At 51.2% G+C, this 11,063-nt stretch overlaps 1 protein-coding gene across 1 annotated transcript; it reads right to left on the bottom strand.

Moving 5' to 3' along the window:
- Positions 1–303: 303 nt before the first annotated feature.
- Positions 304–4,474, bottom strand: OSR2 (odd-skipped related transciption factor 2). The gene is given in 5 exon segments (XM_046641577.1): positions 304–1,017; positions 1,771–1,870; positions 2,933–3,611; positions 3,614–3,701; positions 4,300–4,474. Coding segments are annotated over 5 exon segments (1,059 nt in total). The 5' UTR covers positions 4,309–4,474; the 3' UTR covers positions 304–834.
- Between the last annotated feature and the right edge of the window lie 6,589 nt (positions 4,475–11,063).

Here is an 11,063-nt window from a genome sequence, read left to right on the forward strand (position 1 = left end):
GATAAATCATAGTGTTCAAAGTCTAATGGTATGAGAAGTTGCCCATCATAAACTTTGACAATGGGTCAAGGACTTTTAAAAAATGAAGTGGTGAGAAGTTCTCTTCTCTTCTTTTTTCTTATGTTTCCTCCCACCTTGTGCTTTCAAGTGGGTCAGTACTGGAGTTGCATGTTATTAATAATGATTATTATATTGCTTTTATCTGAAGGAATAACACACAAGGAACTATAATAAACAAAAGGGGGTAAAGCCTCAGGGGTATCAATTTTAATATCTTAGAAAAACAAAAAGACAGTACAATCATCCAATTCAAAAAAACTGAGAAGTCTTATTTTGATACCCTAGGGATAAAGAATTCCCTTCCATATCAAATATTTTAGAGGCATCCCACTCTTCCAGAATCCAGATGAAAAATAGAAGTTAAGTAGCAAGACACTTTTGTGGAAGTGTTGAAACAGACAAGAAAAAGTTTTATTTTGAAAATACAGTCTTTAAAAATAAATTTGGCTTCCATTTTCCATATCTAGGTGCATCCAACAAGATACGAAAACAAAACAAAGACCCACGACACTATGTACAGAGCTCTAAAATGAGCTGTGAATATCTACAAGAAACTAGCATATGCTCTTGGTGAAGGGATGTACTGTGTGGCTTTCTACAGTCCCCAGTCCTTGGGAAGAATTAACTCCCTGCAGCTGCAGGTGCGGCTGCAGCAGGGGAAGCGCTGGGGTCAGTGAAGGATTGGGGGTGGAACCCCCGGTGGGGGCGGGGGCAGGCGAGGAGAGGTGTCTGGGGAGGGGAGCAGCGGCGGCACGGGACAGATCCTGGGCTTCTCTAGAAGTCCTGCCGCGGAGTGTGAGTCAGGCTGTGCCGCCGCAGATCACAGTTTCGCCTGAACACTTTGCCGCACTGCTCGCAGCTGTAGGGCTTGATGTCTGTATGGGTGAGAAGGTGAGTTTTCAGATTACTTCTCTGATTAAAGGTTCTTCCACATGTGGGACATTTGTGTGGAGATTCCTGTTCAGATGTGAAGCAAGCAAAGGATTAATCCTTCACACCACCACTGCACCTTTCTCAATAGTTTCTGTCTTATCGGTATCACAAGCGTTAACATAATATGAGCACGACAACAAAAGAGGACTTGCAGGAACAAATCTGTGCTGCCAGTCCTCCAATCACGAAAACACACGCGCAGACACACACAGAGGCCCCATTACCCCGATAGCTGCCGGTGGCCACTGTGGTGGGCTTTGTGATTTCCAGCTCTTTACATTTCATCACCATGTCACAGGCAGGAAAAGGAGGAAGGAAAAACTCTAATCCTCTCTTAAGGAACGACATTCTCCCGGGTAATAAGACTCCTCTTTGCTGGAAAATTAAACTATTCCTCAATGTTCTGAAAACTACAAATTATGAGGCCCCTGGGAGAGAGATCGTATGGGATTTCACCATGCCTCTATTATCAAAATTACCTTTATTTCCTCCCAAACATGAAAGCTTTAAATGCAGGGCAGGTGAAAAAAATAATAATTCTAAAATTAGGATTTAGAATAAAGAGAGTGGCCTGTTCTTTAAGAAAAATATTAAAATGTTTATGTTAAATAAGATTAATTTTATGTATGACAAAAACTCAAGAGAGCTGCTTTCCCCACCTAGAAAACGTCTAAATGGAGCCTTTTAAGAGAAAGACCCTGCCATTGAACACCTTTTGTAGAGCAAAAATGATAAAACAGAACCAGTAACTGTTTTTAAACAAGAAAACAAACTTACCTGCATATGTAAAGTTTTGTGAACTGCGAGAGTTCTAGACTGACAAAATCCTTTCCCACACTCCTGACATTTGAAGGGTTTCTCTTTGGAATGGATATACCTGAAAATCAATAGAAGGCTTCATTGAAATAGCTTTAAAACCACGGTGAGGAGTTTCTCTTGACAATTACTCAAAATGAAGTCGTGAAAGGACAAAAGAAACAGGATTCCCATTATTTATGATTTTAGACTGCATTTTTTTCGCTGTATAATTCTGTTTCTGGTTAACTTCAAGTAACTGACTCTTCAAAACATTCACCGGACGCCGGCTGTGTCTACACTTGATCGCCCTCTGCGGCGTACTCTGGAGCTCGAAATCGCTCCGAACGAGCCCTTCCTGGCCTCTACGGTTTTCTATGGGATTTAAACTGGCCAAATCAGGATGTAAGGCAAGGCTGAGTTTAGGGGGACTGATTTTAGCGAATCCCTTAACAGCCGCGGAGGATCGGTACAGAAGTCCCCCCGGGGGAACAGCAAGTAGAGTCCGGAGAGAACATACCCCCACCCCCACTCCTGGGAAGTTTTTACCGGGTGAAAACACTTACGCTACAGTATTTTTTCAATGGTCGTTTATTAATGCAGAGTTTAAGGTCATGGAGGGGAGGCGGGAAGTTGTTTCTAAATTCAGTGATCTCAAGACCCACGCAAATAACTTTAAAACAAGGGTTGCCATGGCAGGCTCTGGGGCGCACCTGGGGATGGGGTGGTGGGGAACGGAAGGAACGCGGCGCAGATGGCCGGTGTAGATTTCCAGAAACGGTCTGAGCGCAGCCAGGACCGGGACCGCAGTGGGAAGGTCTTCGGGGTCCCTCGGCTTTACCTGCGCCACCCCGCAATGGCAACCCGGAGGAAACTGGGAAACAGATTCCAGGACCGAGGCCAACTCAGATTTTAACTGCTTAAGGATGGGGAAAGGCCTTCCTGCGTCCCAAACAAGAACGCAGCGGGGGCAGGTTGAGTAGAAAGGTAAATATTGGGGGTTAGTTGTTGCTGGCTCGGAGGGCCTTTGGGGGTATATGCTAGTTCAGAGGGGATTTTAGTGACACTTGGAATGTCTATCAGGACTCAGTATTCTGGAGAAATTCTCCTTCCTTTCTCCGGCCAACCTCTTTCTCCACCTCACCTGTGATCCCGCAGATGATCTTGCCTCCGGAAGGCCTTGTGGCAGATGTCACACGTGTATGGCCTCTCGTCCGTGTGGGTCCTCTCGTGGATGAGTAAGTTGTAGGATTTGGTAAAGTGTCTGCCGCAAAACTTGCAGATAAACTCTTTTTTCGTTTTGGAGGGCAACCTCCCTCGGGAGGGCTTTCTGTCCGGAGTCAATTTACTGAGGCCCGAGATGGGGCTACCCAGCCCCGGGCTCAGCTTGGTCAGGTCTCCCATCTTAGGGGGGTCTTCTTGCGTGGCGGCCACGGCCAAGTTGGCAAAGTCAAAACGCGGCCGGTCCTTGTGCAGGGCTGGGATGACGTGGGCAATGGCTCCCTGCTTGGGGTGGAAGAGGTGGGTGGTAAAGGGCAGAGCCGGGAAAGGGAAGCGCGCGTCTACGAGGCCCTGCGCCGCCGCCATCTCGGTGATGGTGGACCGGGTGATCTCGTGCACGTTGGGGTACCCCAGCGTCCAGTGGTTCATGTGCATGGTCTGCACGGCGCTGAGACCGTACAGGCCCTGCAGGTGGTCCACTGCGGCAGGGAAGGTGTTCACGGCCTGTAGGAAGGAGTAATTGGTGAGCTGCAGCGACGGGTGGAGCGGGATGGGCGCTGGCAGAGCCTTGCTCCCCATTTTCCGGGGCGCTGGGGGGCGAAGGGAGCCGCCCCTTTCTTCCAGGACTCAGAGGCGGGTGGGCGTGGGGCTCCGGCGAAAACCCAAAGAGACAACAGCACGCAGAGAGAACCCTAAAAATGGCAGGGGAAGAGAGGGAGAGTCGTGACTATTCCCAAGCCGGCCTGGTCCGCCCCTTGGCGCCGGCGCAGGGTTACCACACCTTCTTTCTAAGTCCTCCTCCCTACCCTGCTCCGGGGTCCCCAAAAGGAATGGTGAGGAAACTGCGTAGCGCCCGCCCAATGAGTCCGCGCCGAGATCGGCTCCGGGGCCAGGGTGTCAGGCAGGGCAGGAAGTGGTCCCCTGGCGAGCGGGGCGCCCCTGCGGCTCCTCTGGGCGCCCACGGAAAGGTCGGATTCCGGGCACGCACGGAGCGGAAGACCCGGCCTGGGGAGAAAGACCCGAGCAGGGGGTTCCGGTACAGACAGCACCCAGTCCAGCCGACCCACCCACACCCTGTCCGGCGAAGCTCGACCAACCGCTGCAGCCCGCGACGCCAACACCCGCAGGCCGGGGACCGCGCTTCTACAGCCGCGGCGCCTCAGAGCTCCCCGCGGAATGACGGGGTGTGGGTCCGGGGCTTGAGGGCCGGGCTCAGCCCCTGTGCGGCGGCTCCTCACGCTGCGTCCCGAGCTGGCTGCCCTGCCCTGCGGCCGCCTTTCCCGCGTTTACCCTGGCCATGCCGGGGGTGCCTGAGCGCAGCCGGGCGCGCTTCGTGCTCCTGGGCCGAGGGCCCTCGGAGGGACCCGCCTCGCCCCGCGCTGACCTCGGAGGTTTTCTTTTTCCTTCCTCTGCCCCAGTGCCATTTATCAGCGGTGACGGGCCGCAGGAAAGAAAAGTGACACCTCGGGGGCCGGGTTCGGCCTGGAATCGCCCCCTCCTCCTTCCCAGGGGCCATCCCCTCCCACCCCCCACCAAGATCCCTTCCAGATGGTTCAGGCTGCCGGAGGGGTGGGGGGGGGGGGGAGTGAGCGGAGAACGTCCATGAGGCCAGAACCCCTTCTCCCAAACTGAGTGCCAAGCTCTCCGGAGGCCCGAGAGGCTTCCTGACCTGGCACCAGGAGCGGCTTCTACATTGGGGAGGCCCCAGGACTAGAGAAGACAGGAAAGGAGAGAAGAGAGGGCTCCCTGGGGAGAGAAAGGGAAGGAGCAGCAGCGGAACCGCAGCGGGCCGGGTACAGTGAGGCCCAGCCGGCCTGGAGGAAGCTTGTTTATCTGCCTGGAGGTGTGTGCGGCGGCGCTCCTGCCACTGGGAAGCCCGGCGCGGGGTCTGCGGCCTGGGCCTAAGCAGGGCTCACGCACTCTCCTCTCCCCGCGCCCCCAGTGGCAACACAGGGGTCTGCTTTCAGACTCAGGCTCCCCAGGGCACCTCACCTGCATTCTGAGTGGGCCCACCTTCTCTGTCTGCTAGCCCTTTTCAGCAGCGGGTTCTGCCAGCTCGGCGGGCCTGGGCCTTCCCTCTCTCTGAGGGCGGCTCCTCCAGGTGCGAGACTCACAGCTAAGCGCTTTCCCTGGAGAGGGGCAGACAGGCCAGCCTGAGCCATCAACCTTTAAGCCTGGCTTTTGAACACAGCAGGAAGGTGGGAGTTTGTCCAGCCTTCCCTCCCCACCCACCCTTTTCTGAGCCTGAATTTTCTTCTCTAGGGTGTTGTGAAGTGTCGCCTGTGGCTCCATCTGAGGGTAGACTTAAGGGCCTGCGTTAATGACACAGCGCTCTGGCAAGGCAGAATCTGGCTGCCTCGGTGAGGCCCACACCTTCCCTCCCTCCCCCTCTGTTAGGAAAGGCTCGGAGACAGGGATTTATTAATGAACCGCTTCTGCCTGGTGGTATGCGGTCTGGGAGTTCAGGCCGGGAGTTAATGAGAGGTGTGTAAGAGTCAGAGGGTCTTAGACCATTCAACCGAGACTGTAAACCTCCATTAGTAATAAACTTTCCCACCACAAATCACGATTCATTTTTGTTCAGTGGCAACAAGCCCTCTGCTAAAGAGGACCAAAAAAGGATTCTACTAACATCCCTGGTAATCTATTTGATTATTTCCTCTTCCATTGAGAATAATAAATTACACCTTTATTTCCTTCTTTTTGCATAATGAGGCTTTTACAGAGACTCAAAATATTCTTTTTCCCCTAGTGTTAAGAAGCAGCCTCCCCCATAGAGAGGAAACTGAAATTACTATTTGGGTGTATTCCCAGACTAGACTTCTTAGAAATAAATACAGGAGGCAAAGTACAACTCCCACCAAGTGGTGTGGGTGTGGGTGTGGGTGTGTGTGGGGGTTGTTGTCAATTGAAGGAATACCATGACCTGTGATTTTGATTCCAAATGCACAAAGTGAACTCTGCCATAAAGGTTACATATTAATTCTTCCAGCAGCAAGTTGAGTGCCATCTTCCTTCCCTTTTCTCCCAAAGATTTATAACACAAAAATTAGCCACTCTATTATAATTCAGCTTCATGGTGGCACAGAAGTGCTATTTCATAGCATATATTTGTGTTAATTTGCAGGACAGATAGTTTCTTCACAGAGGAAAAGCAAACCACTGGTAACTTCTGAAACCCTTTTACAAACAGAACAACACTAAATACCCACCAAACACTTTCGCCATAAATAATAAGGGAGTTTAGATTTCCACTCTCCCACTGAGTTGCTGGAGATATATGTCAAAAGATATTTTAAGTCAATGCAGAGATCTAAAGTACTTTCGTTTTGACTAGAGTTGAGCATGTAGTTCCTATACTCAGTTTCAGGCAGTAAGAGCCATCATCATCTGCTGTCATTTCTCCTCCATCCCGTTTCGGACCATTGGTTACTTTTAATTTTGCAAGGAAAGAAACTTAAACCAATGAAAAGACATAAATATATCAGTGGAGCAGAAACTAGTTTTCTTTCATCAGTCTTCTTCAACAGGAATTTCTAGGCATGCACAGAAGTTTCGTAAAATTTAGTTCACTGGCTGTCAAGAAGTGAGATGTGTACATACTAATTTCAGTTCAGTGAAGATTTCAAAACATTGGAGAAAAAAGTTACGTGGTAATTTGATAAAGAATTTGGCTCTTTAGTAATGGTATTATTACACTGAATTATCTAAAAATAATACACAGTCAGGGATCATCTGCTAAAACCTGTGCTGGTGTCTGAGAGAAATGACGGATGGATCGATATGCTCGCTGAATTTCAGCCCAAGCCACAGTGGAATTTTACATAAATCAGAGAGCAATAGTCCAAGTGGATCTAAGGAGATCATTTTTAAAAACAAATGAAAATGGCCAGACTGGATCAGGTGAACAGAGAAAACCGCCGCTAAGTTCCTGCCCCTTCGCAGCGCCTCTGCCTTCCCAAGGAGTTAATTAAATTAAGATGCCTTCCGCATAATCTGGGTTCTGTTTCTTTCTGCTCCCTCGCTCCCCCAGCGTGAGTAATTTTTTTGTTCTGCTCGGGACTGCAGTTTGTTTAGCAGAGAAAGTAGCTGTCTGCGCCGTTAAGCTCCGGGAAAGGCCAGCCCTCTTTTGTTCTCTGCTAACAGGTAGGGAAACAGATCCAGCGCTCCCTCCACAAACACCTTCTTCTCCCTCCTTGTTCCTACAACCGCAATTCCTTTCTCTGTCGCTATTTCTCGGGAGTCCAAGGGTTTAAACCCTGTGGGAATTTGCCTTTTGCCCTCTTCTCCAGGACTGGAGGGTGGGAGGAAAATCAAAAGGCCTGCACAAAGTTGGAGAGTTACCTAGGATTGAACTATTATTTCCCTCTTGAAACGCGCTGGCTTGGCAAGCACTGTGCGTCCCGGCCCGTCCGCACTGCGCTGCCGCGGCTGCCCCCGGACTGGGGGACCAGGAATTCTATGGCAGGGTCCGAAACACAATGGGGTTTGTGGAGTTTTATTTCAGCGTCCGTCGATCAGCTGAATGCTTAGATTAAATGTTGCGAAACAAAACTAAAAACAGTACATAAAAGCGTGTGTCGTTGGGCGGTTAGCTGAGACTTGCGTGCCTGGGATCCGATACAGTGAGAAACACAATGCCTCGGGATTGCATCCCTACGATTTCTTTTCACTATTTCTGAACTTGTGGCACGCTGGATCGAGAATCTGAGCGCCCCCTGAAACCCCTGCACCCCTCCTTCCTTAGGGCGGCTGCAGCCCCTTCCCAGAGCGGACACTCACCTCCTGCGGAAAGGTCCGCCTGGGCAGCGCCTCTCAGACCCGGTCCAGGCAGTGAGGCGCACAGCTTGGAAAGGTCATTGGATCCACGCCGGGCAAACTTCTTTTTCCGCGCGGAGTCCCGGGAGCTGCGGACATGATCTGGAGGACGACGAGGAGCAAAACCAGAGCCTTCGTCCGAGTCTGTGGACGTGGATTGTGTAACGACCCGCAGTGCTTGCAGCCTGCGCTCAGCGATCGCCCGGGACCCCACGCCTCCGCAAGACTCTGGCCGCCGACTCCGGGTGAGGTCGGAGCCTGCAGCTTCGCAGGGCCATCACCCTCCAGCAGCGAGCGCGCCGAGCTCTGTCCCCGCCCGCGTCCCTCCCCAGGCTGCTCGCGGCCGGGAGTCCAGGGCTTTAGTAGCGGCCCCGCCTCCCCTTCGGGCGGGCGTCCTGCGGCGGAGCCTGGCCTTCTGCGCCTTGGCTCCGCCTCCGCGCCCGGCGCCCGCTAATGGTCCGCTCTGTTTACTCGTGTTTAGATAGCAACTGAGTCTTAAAGGCACAGGTTTGCTCGAGGTTTCCCTGCTACAGAGACAGAGCCAAAGTTGACTCAGTTCAAAACTCACACACAAACACAACGTCACCCCCTTCCTTCTTGGTGCCACTTTTCCTTATAGTGTTAGGACAACTGGTTCTCTGCCTCCCGAAGACTCCGCAGAGAAACCCAAAGGGCATTTTGTAGTTTCACTTGGCGCACTCGCTGGGTTAATTTCCACAGCTTAACACATTTAACGTAACCATCTTTTTCTTAGGGTAAAATCAATCAGTTCTAGATTGTATCCTCCAGCATATATTTTAAAAGACCCCTTTAGGGCCGGCCGGTGGCGCAGCGGTTAGATTCGCACATTCCGCTTCTTGGTAGCCCGGGGTTCTCGGGTTAGGATCCTGGGTGCAGACATGGCACCGCTTGGCACGCCATGCTGTGGTAGGCGTCCCACATATAAAGTAGAGGAAGATGGACACGGATATTAGCTCAGGGCCAGGCTTCCTCAGCAAAAAAGAGGACTGGCAGTAGTTAGCTGAGGGCTAATCTTCCTCCAAAAAAAAAAAAAAAGACACCTTTAAAAGACAGTTTTGTACATACTTTTGGTCCAATTATGACTATATGTGTCGTCTGCTTTCGCCTGCTGTTGTCAAGCCGGTTTGTTTATAGAGGTGACAATTGACTAGTTTCGTAATTACTGCAAAGACATCTGTGGACTGTCCCAGCAGAAATTTGTTCCAATATTTAAGCTTTAATGAGCCAATGTAGATTTCATAAGCAGTTAACCAACTTGGTTGAAGAGGTGGTTATCTGCAACCCATTGGCAAGCAATAAAGCATCCATCTGGAATGGGTGAAGAATAATCATTTTAAAAATTCAGGAAAATACGATTCTAGCTTCTCAAAACATGAACATCTTCATTCCTAGCAAAAGTAGAGTTCATTGTTCCGTTGCCAGGAAACTTAATTGAATCTGAAGTGTAGTGATACATTTTTCAGGTTCTTCTAAAAGTTTGGTCCTGTGTGAGCGTACTTGCAGAACGCACTTCAGCTACTCTGGAAGTAGGGTGACCGAATGACAGAAAGGAATAACACACGCTCATTTTAAACAGCCTTTTCCTAGAAGACATATTCGTGAGCAACCCTGAGCAAAACGCCCTTCGTCCCAGACGAGACGCCAGAGGGGATTTGGCTTGGCCCTCCGCCCCCCCAGCAAGTCCTCCCTTTGAGGGGCGCAGATCTTGCAGCCAAGAGGCTGTATAATTCAAAAGTATTCCGCCAAAAGGTGGCTTTGGATGTGCCGCCCCGAAGGACAATTAAAATAATCTCCATCGTGAACAAATATAAGTGGACAAATATAAGCAGAAGGCTAAAAACTGTCAAAAGGTTATTAACCAGTGATTGGGGAGCCAGGTAGAAGCTACGAGATATTATTTTATTAAGATAAAATTCCTTCTATTTTATTTATGCTGAAGTGTATAGAATTTTTCGTTCCTTTGGTAAAACATAATTCAGGGATAGCAGATCTTCTTTTCCTTTCCTTCTAATTTCAAATTCGCAAAGATTAAAGAGTGAGTTTGGAACGGAGACCAGAGTGTTTAATATCCTTCATTATTTAACTGCTTCAAAGTAGATTTGACAAGCATGGAAGTAGCAGAATGCCTAAGAGTTCAAGGGTTTTAAAAAGACATTTTCCCTAGTGGGATCTACAGGGGTGGTTTCATTTTAGCGCTCAGTCCTGAGCCCCAGCTACGGGGATGCTTGCGGTCCCCTCTCTCTAACCGCCTCATTCCTTCCGCAGCTTTTCTCAATTTGGAAGATTTGGAGGGAACTTTCTCTTCTTTCAGACCTCCAGGACACACAGTCCCGGGGTGGTGACCTGAAGAGTTGTTCCTACGCTTCGTATTTCCTTTTCATCAAAGTGGGGGCAACTCCCGAGCAGCGGGCTTCACACCTTCCCACCCTGTGTGTGCGCGTGTGTATATATGTTGTGTGCGGAACCGCCTGCTTTTCTCGCAGGGTGGACGGAATTTCCAACCACCTACGAGCTGAGCCCTCTTTCCGCAAACCTCCTGAGCCCAGGTTTTTCCATAAACGTGTTTACTTCGCCCACCCCAGCCTCCGAAGTTCCACAGTGGAGTCTGGGCCACGCTGGCCCGAGCGCTGCGGTCTTTGAAAGGTAGTGAAGAGTCGGCGAGCTCCAGGCTTTGGGGGAAGCCGCGTGGCCGGGCAGCCCCTCGGCAGAGAGTCCAAGCCTGGCTGCTGCAGAGGGCAGGTGCGTGCCCCACGGCCAAAGGGAGACCCAGGCTGAGCGCGGCGCGGTGTTGCATGCAGTGCTCTCACGGCGCCTCAGCGCCCGCCCGGGAGGGACCGTTGAGTTTCTCCACTCTCAGCCCAGGAAACTTCCCTTGCCTACGCTGGCGTCTAGAGCGCACGCATTGTGGGGGCCCACCTAGGAGCAGCACAGTCGGTCGGACACCCCGGGCGCCAACGGCCGGCATGGAAGACAGGCCACTGGGCCCACGGCGAGTTGCGGGGTCTGGGTGTGAGGAGAGGGAAGTCCCAGAGCCTACAGGACCCAGCTGCGCTCAGGGCAGTGAGTCTGTGCTCAGCTGTCCCACTCCCAGTGCGCCATCCGAGAGCTGCGCTGCTGGTTCACTCGGACATTTCCGCCGACTCGGTCATCTGCTTCCTCGCTGCTCTGGGCTTTCGACACCAAGGACGCTTCCAGGGAAATGGCTAACACACTGA

This window comes from Equus quagga, chromosome 16 (genome assembly GCF_021613505.1).
Source record: "Equus quagga isolate Etosha38 chromosome 16, UCLA_HA_Equagga_1.0, whole genome shotgun sequence".
NCBI lineage: Eukaryota > Metazoa > Chordata > Mammalia > Perissodactyla > Equidae > Equus > Equus quagga.